This window comes from Pristiophorus japonicus, chromosome 5, assembly GCF_044704955.1.
Source record: "Pristiophorus japonicus isolate sPriJap1 chromosome 5, sPriJap1.hap1, whole genome shotgun sequence".
Lineage (NCBI taxonomy): Eukaryota > Metazoa > Chordata > Chondrichthyes > Pristiophoridae > Pristiophorus > Pristiophorus japonicus.
The window spans coordinates 204,010,646-204,026,582 of NC_091981.1; the positions used below are offsets into that span (position 1 = coordinate 204,010,646).

General features: G+C 42.2%; 1 protein-coding gene across 3 annotated transcripts in view; it reads right to left on the reverse strand.

The window, feature by feature from the left end:
* The window catches only part of LOC139264567 (serine/threonine-protein phosphatase 6 regulatory ankyrin repeat subunit A), a 235,379-nt gene that overhangs the window by 124,438 nt on the left and 95,004 nt on the right, over positions 1 to 15,937 (reverse strand). For all 3 annotated transcript variants that reach the window (XM_070881239.1, XM_070881238.1, XM_070881240.1), the window contains exons 3-6: positions 12,863 to 12,941; positions 11,049 to 11,119; positions 3,022 to 3,222; positions 1,535 to 1,622 (exon numbers count right to left, since the gene is read on the reverse strand). In XM_070881239.1, the coding sequence (XP_070737340.1) occupies positions 1,535 to 1,622; positions 3,022 to 3,222; positions 11,049 to 11,119; positions 12,863 to 12,941 (439 nt within the window). The remainder of the gene's footprint in view (positions 1 to 1,534; positions 1,623 to 3,021; positions 3,223 to 11,048; positions 11,120 to 12,862; positions 12,942 to 15,937) is intronic.

Consider the following 15,937-nt stretch of genomic DNA (forward strand, 5'->3'; position numbering starts at 1 on the left):
TACGTGTAGAATTTCTTACATATAACTGGCCCATTTCAGCCCTCCCAGACCACTTTTCACCTCAATGGCTCAGTCTTCTTCACAAGCAACTTCCTCCAACAACTAACCCGCACACGTGTAGCCACCCCTGCTTGTACCCCTGGTCCTCAGTATGTATCCCGCGCTGCTACACCCGCACCCCCCCGAACCCAGCTGCTCTCCTGAACTCCCATCATCCAGTACGCTGTGGCTGACTTGACAGGCAGCTCGATTGGCTTCCCTCTCACCCCATGGACACTGAAGCACCGACTCATAGTCCAGCTGGGCAAATTGGCCACTTTTCCCAACACATCATCCCTGTTTGCCCAGTGGCATAATTTCAAATGCCCTCCTAAACCAAACATTGTGGCTCTGCAACTACCCTTACCACACATCACTGTGACTTCACTACCCCCACAATGAATGGGCTACGAGGGATGAGATGGGGGAAAAGGAAAATCGAGGAATCGGGAGAGGTGGAGGAATATGTGGAAAAGAGGAATGAGGAGACAAGAGTGAAGAGGAGAGAATGGGATTGAGCAGCGAACAAAGGATGGGAAGCTATCTTATTGGGAGAAGGGGTTGTGATCCTCAGGGATGGAATTCCCTCATTGTGGGTCAGGTGCGTGCACCATTTAACATCAGACACAGGTTATCCTTCCAATGGGAATGCGGTGCTGGGCAGAGGAACTGTTTTCGCAATCATTTAGGGGATGGCGGCATTATTCTGTTAAATTGGGGGCGTCATTACATTGGAGAGAAAGGAGGATGGGAAGGAGGGAGAAAGAATGAGGGAAAGAGAGCGAGAGCGATGTCTCACTTCCAAGCTGAGGGTGAAATGGAGAGCTTTTAAATAATGCTTCACTATCTCAGAGATCTGCTTCACTTGAGCAATGTATCACTTTCAAGGATTTAAATGTAGTTCTGCACTTCTGATTTCCTTTCTAATTTGGCTCAGGGACCTTGAGTTATTATTTTTGTTGCAGGGAGAGGGTTTGAAGGCTCGTCAAGTGATGGAGCAAACATTTGGTAAGTTCAAACTATTTCGGACTTACTGGAGGGGTAAGGGACTATGGTGGGATGTCTCACATTATACTCTAAAGCACATACAGGCAGAAAACTATCATAATGTTGCAACCAATCACCATTTTTATTATTGTAGATGTGCAAATAAAATGACAACTCAACATATAACTGGGACTACCCAAATTACATTTTATTTAAAGCATTATCAGAAAAGAGTCAACTTGACTGGCAATTCAGTTGGCATCCCCCTCGGCCCCATGGAAACTGAAGCCCCCACTAACCCAGCTGTCTCCACCTTTCAAATACATCATTCCTCTATTTGCCCAACAGTATCATTTCAAACCCCTCCCCCACCCCCTCAAATTAAGTACTGCGACTCTGCAATTTCCTTCAAGAAATAATCCAAGGTCGCAATTAAAAACAAAGCGATAATGACTACTTGTCAGAACTTAATGAGCAGAATATGAAAACCATTAATGCGACAACATACCCATGTATGCAGCCCAATGAATAGCACGTCGGTCTTTCTTATCAAAGGCATTGATGTTGGCACCTCTGGATAGAAGCAAGCTAACCATCTAGAAAGCAATTGTTTTTATTAAATAAAATTTAGTTGCTTACATAGTTTGTAATTCTTTTTCAAGCTTATTTTAGTGAAAATAATTTGAAAAAGTCTACGCTGTATATGATGCTACAATATATATCGCTAATCCTTTCAACAGAATTACAACATTTTGTAGTTAGGAAAAGGGACTAGTGTTGTACCAAGCACTTCAAAGCATATTGGGCCTAAAACACTAAGGCACTGTGTCCAGGAGAACTGCACAATTCATCATATATACGGTTATTTTAATAACATTTCTCCACAGAACTAAAATAGGTTGGGGGAGGGGAAGTGAGAGAAATGCTTAAGGTAGCTGGTACAAACAATCATAGCTCATGAAGCCAATACGTGGCACTTTTTAGAAACATAGCGTCATGATGAAAACGTTGATTTACGAGTTGTAGATGCAATATATGGGAACACAAAAAAGAAACGCCATTCTATGATTTTTCTTTCAAAATTAAATTTGTTATATTTTGAGTATGGCCTTGTAGAATTTCCTAAATTGTTACCAGTTTCACTTTTTAAAAATTCTTTCTGAACTCTACTACTATTTTGCCTGCAGGGCCAGTGCATAGAGCTGAGATTTCACTATTCCTTTTGCTCCTTTCTTATCTCTGTGTTTTGAACACATCACACTTGCAATATTGGCTATCATTTGAGTATGCTATTAGTTCAGAAATGTACTTAACAGTGTCAAGACTGTGGCTCAGTGGTAGCACACTCGCTCCCGAGTCACAAGGTTGTGGGTTCAAGTCCCACTCTAGGAACTTGAGCACAGAAATCTAGGCCGACACTCCAATGCAATGCTGAGGGAGTGCTGCACTGTCAGAGATGCCATCTTTCGGATGAGACGTTAAACTGAGGCCCCGTCTGCTCTCAGGTGGATGTAAAAGATCCCAAGGCACTATTTCGAAGAAAACATTGGGAGTTATCCCCAGTGTCCTGGCCAATATTTATCCCTCAATCAACATAACATAAAAACAGATTATCTGGTCATTATCACATTGCTGTTTGTGGGAGTTTGCAGTATGCAAGTTGGCTGCCGTGTTTCCCACATTACAACAGTGACTACACTCCAAAAGTACTTCATTGGCTGTAAAGCACTTTGAGACATCGGCTGGTCATGAAAGGTGCTGCATAAATGCAAGCCTTTCTTTTCTTTCTTTTAACAAGGTCATACCCTAAAACATCTTTAGACAATTATGCACTTCGAATCAGATATTTATAAACCAGAAAAAGTATCAAACTTTCCCACATAAACTTTACATTCCCGACAATTCATACAAAAGGAATTACTTTTAATTAAGAAAAAGACAACTAATCCAGATTATTCAACTTTAACCCAATGTAAAATAGTTTTAATAGAATACCTCTACATGCCCACTGAAGGCAGCATGGTGTAAAGCAGTTCTCCCTGCTCGGTCGGAGACATTTACATTACTTAAAAGAGGAACCAGAGCTTCGGCACACTTCACAGCCTTGTTTGCAGCAGCAATGTGTAATGGAGTTTGCCAGTTTTTGTCACGAGCATTCACATCAGCCGAATGCTTCAAAAGCACCTGAACTGCATCCTAAATTGAAATAAACAGTTAAATAGAAGATTATAGTGCATAATATGAAAGTAAAGTCAACCACTGGAATATGTAACTGACATCTGGACTGAATTATAAGAACACATTTCAACTCTCAGGCTTGCTCTACTCAGTTCTCACAAAGTATCCAACATCTGCAGGAACAGACCTCCTAGCTGACTTAATTAGCCTGGAATCAAACTTTTAAAATTAATATTCCAACTGGATCAGACAGCAAGGAAGTAAACTGATTTCCCCAAATTTGCACCAAGTCACTGCAATAAAAGGAAAAGGAAAGTAGCACAAGTAGTAGCTGACAGTTGATTAATTTAAACACAAACATTAATACTTAGTGAAACACAGTGTACCAAGATAATATTGGAGTTCAGAATTAGTTCTTAGAGAATATGTAGCTTGATGTATCGCTACAATTGTATGAGAACATTGGATATTTTCCATAGATTTTTTTTGAATTGCAAAAGAAAAGCCACAACATACTGTGAACTGAAATAAATTAACTCCTTAACAAAACAGTAGAAAAGTTAAATACAGGTAACATAACCAATCTTTTTTTAATAAGGCAAAAATTTGAAAGATGACTAAATGGACAGTCAAATCATCAGAAATAAATTGAAATGACTAATTTGAAATATTTGCAGATATTTCACTTCAAAAAAGTTATTTTTTTTTTTTAAAGTACCGGTTTCTTTTAGTTTTCTTGCATCAGAAAGTCAAGTTTCGGATTCTACATGCTGGATGATACTTTTTTTTTAATGCTTGATTTAAACCCACAGCAAAACTACGGACGTTTCAGACAAAACAAAATAGGAATAATGATTTCAAGATGAGATGGCACCAAACCAGCACCAGTTCCAAATAACAAAGGAAAATTCATGGAATTAATTTAGTTAGGCTAAGTGAACCAAAAAGCTATTTCTCCTCACTATATACATAATTAGGCATTTGAAAATTTTAAAAAGATAAAATCGAAAATGCTAGAAATGCACAGTAGACCAGTCAGCATCAGAGAAGAGGTGAAGTTAAATTATCCAGTCAAAGTCTGATCAGAACTTGCAGCATTTGAGAGATTTCTTTTTATTTACAATTTGATTGATCATAGAATTTACAGCACTGAAGGAGTCTATTTGACCAAACCTGGAGTGGTCTAATCCCATTCCCCTGCATCTTTTTACATTCCCCTTTTAATGAAGCCTCAATAGCCACTTCTAGCAAAGCATTCCATGCTGAAATAAACCCTATGTATGCAAACATTTCTTCCAACTTCTCTTTTGTTCTTCTGATAGAAAATGTTTCAAAATTGTGTCAACAGTGACTGCATTTGACGAAATGATTGATTAATTTTGATTTTATGCTTGATTCCTGCCTATTCATTAACCAGTGAAAAACTCTCAATTTTTTCTCTTCAAATTTGTTATAATTTTTAAACTATCTATTCAATTCATTGCTGAAGCACAACGATTTCAATCTGCTGTAAAATTCAACAAGTCGTATCAGAACTATAGAATTTTTGTGCAAATTATTTAGCAACTTTCAAGGCAATTATGTAGTGCACTCAGATTTTTGGATTCTCTAAACATAGCAGTGACTTGTACCAGTGTATTTGTTTTTATTAACAGATTATTAAAAATTGAACCCAGCAAAAACTTCTAATGTGCAGTAATGCTGAAATTTGATCCCATCAAAATAACCAGTTTCTGTTACATTTTTAAATAACAGCTTCAGTTTTTGTCTTCATAGTTTAGGATGTCAGAATTCACCATGTGTTACTGTCTCACAGCACACAATTATCTTAAGAGCATAAAACTAGAATCGAAATGTTAAAAGTTGTGATGCTTTATGAAAAACTCTGCTGTTTATCTCCTATCTCTTTTGGCCAAAAACAAGTTCAACAAAATGTCACTAGTGTATTTTATATAAAATTACAGCTAAACAAAGTTCAGCACCAGCAGTTTGTTGGCAGTGTGTACTCTTCAGTTACTGGAGACATTAATTTCTGTTCTAGCAAAATATTATTTTTCACCTCATTTTCAGATGCTGACAAATTCCCTATCTCTAGTCCCAGAAAGAGTCAACTTAGCTCAGTTGCTGCCATGCCCGATCCTAGATCAGACAGTTCTGAGTCAAAGCCTCACATAAGTGTATAATTTAAGTTCGCACTTTCATGCAATGCTGAGGGAATACTCCATTGCTGGAGATGGCATCCTTTGGATGAGACATTAAACCAAAGCCCAATCTTCTTGGTCTGGTTGTTTACATCCATTTGAAGAGCAGGGACTTCTCTGTATATTGGCCAACATTCCTCTCAACTAGCATGGCCGCAGTCAATTTAACTATTCATTTCATTGTTCTTCGAGTGACCTTGTTTGTAAAACAGTTCCTGTTTGCCTACATAATCATCATCATAGGCAATCCCTCTTATCAAGGATGACATGCTTCCACGCCAAGTAGGGTTGAGTTCACAGTGCTTCAATGAAGGACCTAATATTCCAGGTCCCGAACTGCAGCCTGAAGGGTGGAAGATGCCTATGCATGGATTTTTTTTTTTAAAAACATGTGGTGGCCGTTGCACACCAGCCACCACACGGGCTTGACAGAGCTAAGTCTTGGTCCACTGGCAAAGGTTAACCAAGACGACTGGAGACCAGCTCTGCTGCATGGACTTAGTGCGCACACAATCGCAGTGTGGGCTGACCAGTGCTGCCCCTGGGCCCACGCTTTTTCTGGCCCTAAACTCACGCCTCTCCTGGCCACGACCGCGTCGCTCCACGATCACTCGCCGGCTCCTGCACCCTAACCTCGAGGGGGGGGGGGGGGCGGGGGTGATATCAAATAGAAGGCGGCTCACCAAGGCAACAAGGAATGGGGCAATAAATGCAAGCCTTGCCAGCGACACCAACATTCCGAGAATGAATTTTAAAAATACAGTTCAGAGGGAAGTGATGGTGGTGGTCACAGAACACATTGAGCCCCCAACCTGTGGGGAGGGTGAAGACTGCAAACTGATGGAACTGAAGTAGGCAATTATCGACCAAGGAAACAATGAACCTTCAGCAGCCGCGCACACTGAAACAAACATTAGTTGTTGTGGGATTTCCACAACAGTCATGTCTTTTAAAGGGGAATATTGAAGATCATGCGTCTGTCAGTGGGATCATGGCTGGTCTGGTCTTGGCCTCAACTCCACTTCCCTGCCCGCTCCCCATCGCCCTGGACTCCCTTGGCGTTTGGGAGTCAGTCTTGGGTGTGTTCGGTGACCCAGCCTTCGCAGCTCTCTGGGGTGGAGAGTTCCACGGATTCGCGATCCTCAGAGAAGAAATTCCTCTTCATTTCCATTTTGAACGCGCGACCCCTTATTCTGAATTAACAGCTTTAATGAGATGATTGTTGCATGTTATCCACCAGCTTTTCAAAAAATTAAACACTCATTTTCTAGGATCTCTCTACAACTTAAACCTACATTTCTTTCTTTTCAGATAAAGGGGACAATTTTAACCAAATCCTCCCAAAACTGACAGGAAGGGGGCACAAGGCTGTTTTTTTTCACCTTGCCTGATTTAACTCCGCATCGAAGGTGGGTTTCCTGACTGGCGACTTTGGTTAAAATTACCTCTACAGATGGACTTGCTGTTCTTTTCTGGAATTATGTTTTATTTTTAAGATCAGAGATGCAGCCAGTATTGGCAGGGAAAGTAGCATGATTGTATTTGATTTGGAAAAGGGGGGGGGGGGGGCGCAGGGGAAAAGAGGGGGAGGGACACATTAACCCATTGGATTTGTGCATTTGCTGGTGAGGAGACCAAGTCTGTCGCATCATTATTTCATGTTCTTCCACCGTGGGAAGAAAATGAATTAAATGCCTACATAGTGGTCACCGTACTTCAATGTAATTCATTGCATGTGATCCACTTTAAAATATATGAGAAATTAAAGTTATTTTCTTTTAATTTTAATAGATAATCTCAGCATTCTTCATGCACTCATTTAAAGTTGATGTACTGCCACATTAGTAGATTCCCCAAGCTCCTTCTACACACTACCCATAACTAATGGTAAGAAATAGCTCACCAGTTTAAAAAAAAAGTACAGTACTAGGATTGTGGAAAAGTCCATTCTTGCAAGTAGGTCTCAGTTTTAAGCTCAAGCCTTTATTGATTATATCCCTTTCCAGATTCTCAGGCTGGTTAAAGAGGAGATTAATACAATAGTAAGGAAGAACATTAGCTTGGATGATGTGGAATCCGTATGGGTAGAGCTGCGGAACACCAAAGGGCAGAAAACGCGTGTGGAAGTTGTGCACAGACCACCAAACAGTAGTAGTGAGGTTGGGGATGGCATCAAATAGGAAATTAGGGATGCATGCAATAAGGGTACAGCAGTTATCATGGATGACTTTAATCTACATATAGATTCGGCTAACCAAACTGGTAGCAATGCGGTGGAGAAGGATTTCCTGGGGTGTATAAGAGATGGTTTTCTAGACCAATATGTCAAGGAACCAACGAGAGAGTTGGCCATCCTAGACTGGGTGTTGTGTAATGAGAGGATTATTTAGCAATCTTGTGGTGCAAGGCCCCTTGGGGAAGAGTGACTATAATATGGTAGAATTCTTCATTAAGATGGAGAGTGACACAGTTAATTCAGAGACTAGGGTCCTGAACTTAAAGAAAAGTAACATCGATGGTATGAGACATGAATTGGCTAAGATAGACTGACGAATGATACTTAAAGGGTTGACGGTGGACAAGCAATGGCAGACATTTAAAGATCACATGGATGAACTTCAACAATTGTACATCCCTGTCTGGCGTAAAAATAAAACGGGGAAGGTGGCTCAACCGTGGCTAACAAGGGAAATTAGGGATAGTGTTAAAACCAAGGAAGAGGCATACAAACTGGCCTGAAAAACCAGCAAACCTGAAGACTGGGAGAAATTTAGAATTCAGCAGAGGACAAAGGGTTTAATTAGGAGGGGGAAAAGTAGAGTATGAGAGTAAGCTTGCAGGGAACATAAAAACTGACTGCAAAAGCTTTTATAGATATGTGAAAGGAAAAAAATTATTGAAGACAAATGTAGGTCCCTTGCAGTCAGATTCAGGTGAATTTATAATGGGGAACAAAGAAATGGCAGACCAACTGAACAAATACTTTGGTTCTGTCTTCACTAAGGAAGACACAAATAACCTTCCGGAAATATTAGGAGATCGAGGGTCGAGTGAGAAGGAGGAACTGAGGGAAATCCTTATTAGTCAGGAAATTATGTTAGGGAAATTGATGGGATTGGAGGCCGATAAATCCCCAGGGCCTGATAGTCTACATCCCAGAGTACTTAAGGAAGTGGCCCTAGAAATAGTGAATGCATTGGTGATCATTTTCCAACATTCTATAGACTCTGAATTAGTTCCTATGGATTGGAGGGTAGCTAATGTAACCCCGCTTTTTAAACAATGGAGGAAGAGAGAAAACAGGGAATTATAGACTGGTTAGCCTAACATCAGTAGTGGGGAAAAAGTTGGAATCAATTATTAAACATGAAATAGCAGCGCATTTGGAAAGCAGTGACAGGATCGGTCCAAGTCAGCATGGATTTATGAAAGGGAAATCATGCTTGACAAATCTTCTGGAATTTTTTTTTGAGGATATAACTAGTTGAGTGGACAAGGGAGAACCAGTGGATGAGGTGCATTTGGACTTTCTAAAGGCTTTTGACAAGATCCCACACAAGAGATTAGCGTGCAAAATTAAAGCACATGGTATTGGGGGTAATGTATTGACGTGGATAGAGAACTGGTTGGCAGACAGGAAGCAAAGAGTAGGAATAAACGGGTCCTTTCCAGAATGGCAGGCAGTGACTAGTGGTGTACCGCAAGGTTCATTGCTGGGCCCAGAGCTATTTACAATATACATTAATGATTTGGACGAAGGAATTGAATGTAATATCTCCAAGTTTGCAGATGACATTAAGCTGGGTGGCAGTGTGAGCTGTGAGGAGGATGCTAAGAGCTGCAGGGTGACTTGGACAGGTTAGGTGAGTGGGCAAATGCTTGGCAGATGCAGTATAATGTGGATAAATGTGTGATTATCCATTTTGGTGGAAAAAACAGGAAGGAAGAATATTATCTGAATGGTGACAGATTAGGAAAAAGGGAGGTGCAACGAGACCTGGGTGTCATGGTACATCAGTCATTGAAAGTTGGCATGCAGGTACAGCAGGCCATGAAGGCGGCAAATGGCATGTTGGATCTTCATAACGAGAGGATTTGGGTATAAGAGCAGGGAGGTCTTACTGCAGTTGCACAGGGCCTTGGTGAGGCCACACCTTGAATATTGTGTACAGTTTTGGTCTTCTAATCTGAGGAAGGACATTCTTGCTATTGATGGAGTGCAACAAAGGTTCACCAGACTGACTCCTGGGATGGCAGGACTGACATATGAAGAAAGACTGGATCGACTAGGCTTATATTCACTGGAATTTAGAAGAATGAGAGGGGATCTCATAGAAACATGTAAAATTCTGACTGGATTGGACAGGTTAGATGCTCCCGATGTTGGGGAAGTCCAGAACCAGGGGTCACAGTCTAAGGATAAGGGGTAAGCTATTTAGGACCGAGATGAGGAGAAACTTCTTCACTCAGAGAATTGTGAACCTGTGGAATTCGCTACGACAGAAAGTTGTTGAGGCCAGTTCGTTAGATATATTCAAGAGAGTTAGGTGTGGCCCTTACGGCTAAAGAGATCAAGGGGTATGGAGAGAAAGCAGGAATGGGGTACTGAAGTTGCATGATCAGCCATGATCATATTGAATGGTGGGGCAGGCTCAAAGGGCCTACTCCTGCACCTATTTTCTATGTTTCTATGAAGTGGTTTGGGGCTGCCAATGCTATAAAATAATTGCTGTGGAAATTTCATAAGAATAGACCAAATCTTTATTAAAGCAACTAAAGTCCATAGAAATGAAAGTAAAACTCAACAGAATATCTGCTTCTGTTTAGCTGCAACATCTGAAATTTCTCAATAGTCGTGGATTTAAAACAACTTGTATTTGTATAGTGCCTTTAACGTAGTAAAACTTCCCAAGGTGCTTCACAGAAGTATTGAGACAAAAGAATTGACACCAAGCTGCATGAGGAGAAATTAGGGCAGGAAGGGGTAGGTGTTAGGTGCGTCTTAAAGGAGGAAAGCGAGGTAGAGGCGCAGAGAGGTTAAGGCAGGGAATTCCAGAACTTCGGGCCGAGGCAACAGAAGGCATGGCCACCAATGGTTGAGCAATTATAATCAGGGATGCTCAAGGTGACAGAATTAGAAAAATGTAGATATCTGCTGGCCGCGGGTGGGCGGGGGTGCTGAAGGAAACTGCAGAGATAGGGAGGGGCAAGGCCATGGAGGGATTTGAAACAAGGATGAGAATTTTGAGCTACAAGACCTTTTATGAGGCTCTTAACACCAGCTAAAACTGCAAATGATGAACTGCTAATTTAGATAACATGCAAAATTGTGGCACTTCCAACATTTATTTACATTTTTAAATTTAAACTTTATTTTTTCTAAAATAAAATTTTTCCTGGTTACAACACTGGAAAGCACCATCAAGATGATCCATTGAGCTGATCTTTATTTCTAATGTTTACATCTCCACATTTTTTACTCAAAACATGAAAAGCCAAAAAACAAGTATACATAACTTGGGCATATATTTAGGAGCTGTTGGCTTGTATCACATTGTATGTAACTGGTACAAAAGTACACATGGACTTCAAGGTTAAGTTCTCTTATTCTGCAACGGCAAGATGAAAGTCATTTACACTTACCTCACTGCAAGAGGCAACAGCACGATGCAGGGGAGTCAACCATTTGTTGTCTTTGGCATTAACTCTAGCTCCTAAAAGTACAAAATTATACAAGTAATAATGTAGCTATATAACAATGGTCTGCACAGAATTTACCACTAATTCCATATAATTGTAAGGCTAGTTAAGGATGAGGAATTCAGGTGAAACCTTTCTACACACTGTGTAATGAAATAACAAGGATGAGTGGAATAACCTGCAACAATGACTTAAAACAAGCAAGTCGATTACAAGTATGTAAAAAGCTCATTAACCCCTTTAATTAACCCCTCTAATTAAAATAAGGGTTTAGCCAAGATCAGTCTTAAAATAAATTTAACATTTCAAGAAATTTAATGGTTTAAATGAGTCTGACAAAGGCTTGCGGAAACAAAGGTCAAAATATAAGATGAATATGGTCTGCCTGTTTGATTTTGAAGGCAACTTTTAAGAGATGATCAGTACGGTGGTTTGGACCATTCCTTAGAGCATCTTGGACCTGCACCCTTCCAGCAGTTTTCTTGAAGTTTGGATGACTGTCTACTCATTTATGTATGAAAGCAGGAACAGCAGAAAATTTGACACTGAAGCAGAAGTAAAATTTACTCTATAGCTGGCATGGGATTGCTTGCTGCTGGCCCTACCATAAATGAGAAACTTTTCATTTTCCTCTTTGATGAACAGAATAAACTATCTAAAAAATTCAATGTGTTTACATACTTTGAGACAGTTTGCATTGCAAAGTTCTAAGAGCAAAAACAATATTCATAAGCTAAAGTAAAAACAAGATCCACTTCAGCAATTAGTAAACAATATTTTAGTCCCAAATTCTCAGTTGGGGCAAGGTGGAATTTCAGCAGATCATCAAATCAGGGGTCAGAAACTGGTTGAACCAGGATTTCACCCCATACTTCAGAGAACCATTTTTCAGTTTCGAGAGGGCAGCAGAGTATAGTGAGGCCATGGGTTAGTCTTCAGCCCCAATCCCCATCAAGGCAGAGTGGTTTCCAGTCTAGCTGGGAATTGTGCCCAGAACATCCTTAAAAGGCCTCAATGGAAGTCTTGCCAGCTAGCTCAGAGCTGGCATGAGTTTCATTGAGGTCTTGTGAAAGGGCAGAGAGCTCTGCAAAAAAAAAGTCATCAAGCCCAGAGGGGAACAATTAGATTTCTGGACATGGAAAATGGCTCTTTCCCAAGCTGAAGACTCAAATTCATGATGGGCCTCAGAGGGGGCGGGCGGTTTATGATGGAGCTGCTGTGACCTGCTTCACCTGACATGGGTGGATTGGGACTGGCACCGAAGCAACGTGAACACCAGCAGCCCGCCTGGCTATGCAGATGTCCTCAGATTGAGCCAGGGTCAGCACTTTCGGGTTTGAGAACAGCAGAGTGGGGCCATTGGAACTTTGGTCCCTTTGTGTTTGAGCAACGCATTAGTGTATACTTGTAATTTGTTAAGTTCCAGTTTTTATTGGGTGCTTTGGGGTTTCCAACTGGTAGACTAAGCAACTGAGTAACATTTTGTAGGTATCTACAATACTGCTGAGTATCTAATAAGAAAAAATAATTCAGCCGTTTAAAAGCTTTGCATTTTCAGCCTGACCCAGTTTACACCATGTAAGTGAGATGTACAGTAAACTTTAGAACATTAAAACCTTTGCTATAGAAAGTAAGCATGCAAAATCCAAATTGCAAACATTGCCTGGTATTTCTGTAGGGGTTCTTCTGATTGCAGAATGCCTGGAGAAAATGCTTAAACATGACTTAAGCTGGCTAAATGTAGTGTTGAAATATACCTGATAGAATAAGGAGTTCAATAATTTCAGCATCTCCTAGATATGCAGCAGCATGCAAAGGAGTTCTCTTCTCAGCATCCTACAATGAGAAGAAAAATCATTTTAGAGAAAGTTTCCTATTATCTTAGTGATAGTGTTAAAACAGACATCTGTCACAATACGAGTAATTCCAAGCCAAAAGTAGCCATGTCATCCAAAGTTGTAGCTAACAGTACGACAGCATTCCACTCCAATTCCAAAGTCTAAGGGCCCAAGTTTCGAGCCGCGCCTAGAACGGCGCAGTCCCGACCTGGACGCCCGTTTTTCGCGCCACAAAGTGCGCCTAAAAAAAACCCTCCAGATTCTCCAGCTCCCTGCAGGTCCTCTGGCCCTCGGCGCAGCGCGAGCTGTAGGGGGTGGAGCCAGGTCCCTGCGCTGAAAACAGTGCCGGGACCTCTGCACATGCGCGCTACAGTGGGCACGCATGTGCAGTAGCTCCAGGCGCCCAAAACTGTGTGGGAGGGGCCGAAGCACGCAGCCCCTAGCCCTGGCCCAATGGCCTCACTGGGGCTGCGTGAATAAGGCTCCTCCCACGGCCAGCTCCTGCTTCCTCCCGACCCGACTCCCGCACCCCACCCCCCCCCCCCCAACTCCCCCACACTGGACCCGACCCAACTCCCGCTCCCCCCCACCCAACACGGACCCGACTCCCGCTACCCCTCGCCCCCCCACCTCTGGACCGGACACGGACCCGACTCCCGCTCCGCTCTCCCCCCCCCTCCCCGCCTCCGGACCGGACACGGACCCGACTCCCGCTCCGCTCCGCTCCCCCCCCCCGGACTGGATCCGACCTGACCTCCCTCTCCCCCCCCGACCCGAACCGAACTGACCTCCCTCCCACCACCCCCCGGACCCGACCCAACGCCACCTACCTGTAAATCTCGGGCCCGGCCCGTTCAGCCTCCCTCCCACTTCTCCTTTCCTCCCCCCCCCCCCAATCTCCTTCCCCCCATATCTCCTTTCCCCCCCCTTATCTCCTTCCCCCCACCCAATCTCCTTTCCCCCCCATCTCCCCTCCCCTTCCCTCCCTCTGCTCCCCCCCTCTCTCCCTCTACCCCACTCCTCCCCCTCCCCTCGCTGTCAGAAACACAGACAGAGAATGAGAGACACACACAGATAGAGAGATAGAGACACTGACAGAGACACACTGGGGGGGGGGGGGGTGCATCCCAGCATGCTGTTGGAGGGCTCCCGGTGCTGCAGTCGGTAAGTAGAAAATGTTTTATTTATTGATTTAAAATTTTTTTATTTCTTATTAATTTTTTTTGATTGATTTATTGGTTGATTTATTGATGTATTTATCATTTATTATTGATGATTGCTCTTTATTTGTAAAACTGAAGTGTTTAATGTTTGTAAACTTCCCTTTAAACCCCCCACCCCCCCCATTCCCTATGCCTGATTTGCAACCTACGCCTGATTTTCTAAAGTGTAGACAAGGTTTTTTCGAGCGTACAAAAATCTTCACTTACTCCATTCTAAGTTAGTTTGGAGTAAGATTTCACTGACGAAACTTTGAAAACAGGCGTAAGTGGCCGGACACGCCCCCTTTTGAAAAAAAATTCTGTTCCAAAGTGAAACTGTTCTAACTGACTAGAACTGGAGCAAACTAAATGACGAGAATTCAGATTTCTAAGATACTCCGTACTACACTAGTTGCTCCTAAAAATCAGGAGCAATTCATTTGGAAACTTGAGGCCTAAGACACACATTTCATAGATTCTTACAGCACAGAAGGCGGCCATTCAGCCCAGCGTACCTGTGCTGGCTCTTTGAAAGAGCTATCCAATAAGTCCCAATACCTTGCTCTTTCCCCACAGCTCTGCAAATGTTTGCTTTTCAAGTATATATCCAACAGCCTTTTGAAAGTTAATATTGCATCTGCTTCCATCTCCCTTTCAGTCAGTGCATTCCAAAACATAACTTGCAGCTTACAAAGATTCCTCATCTCCCCTCTGGTTCTTTTGCCAATTATCTTAATCTGTGTCCTCTGGTTACTCACCCTCCTGCCAGTTTCTCCTTATTCATTCTATCAAAACCATTCACTGCAGATGGTTCCCTCAAAAATCTTCCTTAGGCTCATCCACTAACCTCAGATCAGACATGGCAACCCGCTAAATGGAGGAAAATAAACTAACAAGGATTCCCCTAGTAACTGAGAGGGAAGAGCCCAGCACCGAATCCCCAATCTCCTGATGGACGACGGAAATGTGACGTATAGAAGAATCTTTCTCAGATGACCCTCCTGGGCCCAAGTCCTTCAGATGTATTTGATAGCAGTTAATTTTGCTGTGTCAATTTGGTTCTGAGTCAGTCGGCTGTGGGTTCAAACCTCACTCAGGACTGGAGCACATAATTTAGGGCACCACTTCAGTGCAGTATTCAGGTAATGCTGCACTGTTGGAATCGTTGTCTTTCAGATGTGATATTAAGCTGATGCCTTGTCTGGCTGTTCAAGAGGATATAAAAGGTCCCGTGCACCATTTAAAGAGGAGCAAGGAATTCTCCTGGTATCCACACTAATATTGTTTCCTCAAGCAACACCATAAAAAAAGGTAAACCAGTCAATTTCTCATCTGCTATTGAGATCTTGTGGTATGCAAATTGGCTGCTGTATTTATCTACATAACAGTGACCCGACTTTGAAAATAATTCATTGGTTCTGAAGTGCTTTTGAATATCCAAAGGACATAAAAGATGGTGTAGAAGGGAATGAATTTTGGCCAGCCCACTGGGGAAAAACTCCCCTGCTCTTCTGCAAATAATGCCATGTGATCTTTTGCACCCACCCGAGAAGTCTCATCCGAAAGTCGGTCCCCTCCAACAGTGCAGCACTAGAGTACCAGCAAAATTACGTGCTCCAGTCCTGGAGAACTCACAACCTTTTGATTCTGAAGAGAGAGTGCTGCTACTGAGCCACGGCTGACACTACATTCAAAGTTATCAAGGAAAAGCAATTTAAGACCATGTGAATAAGACAAACTTCCCCAAACTCTCCATTCCTCCAATTATCCTTTTGTGCATCCCCTTTCCTGT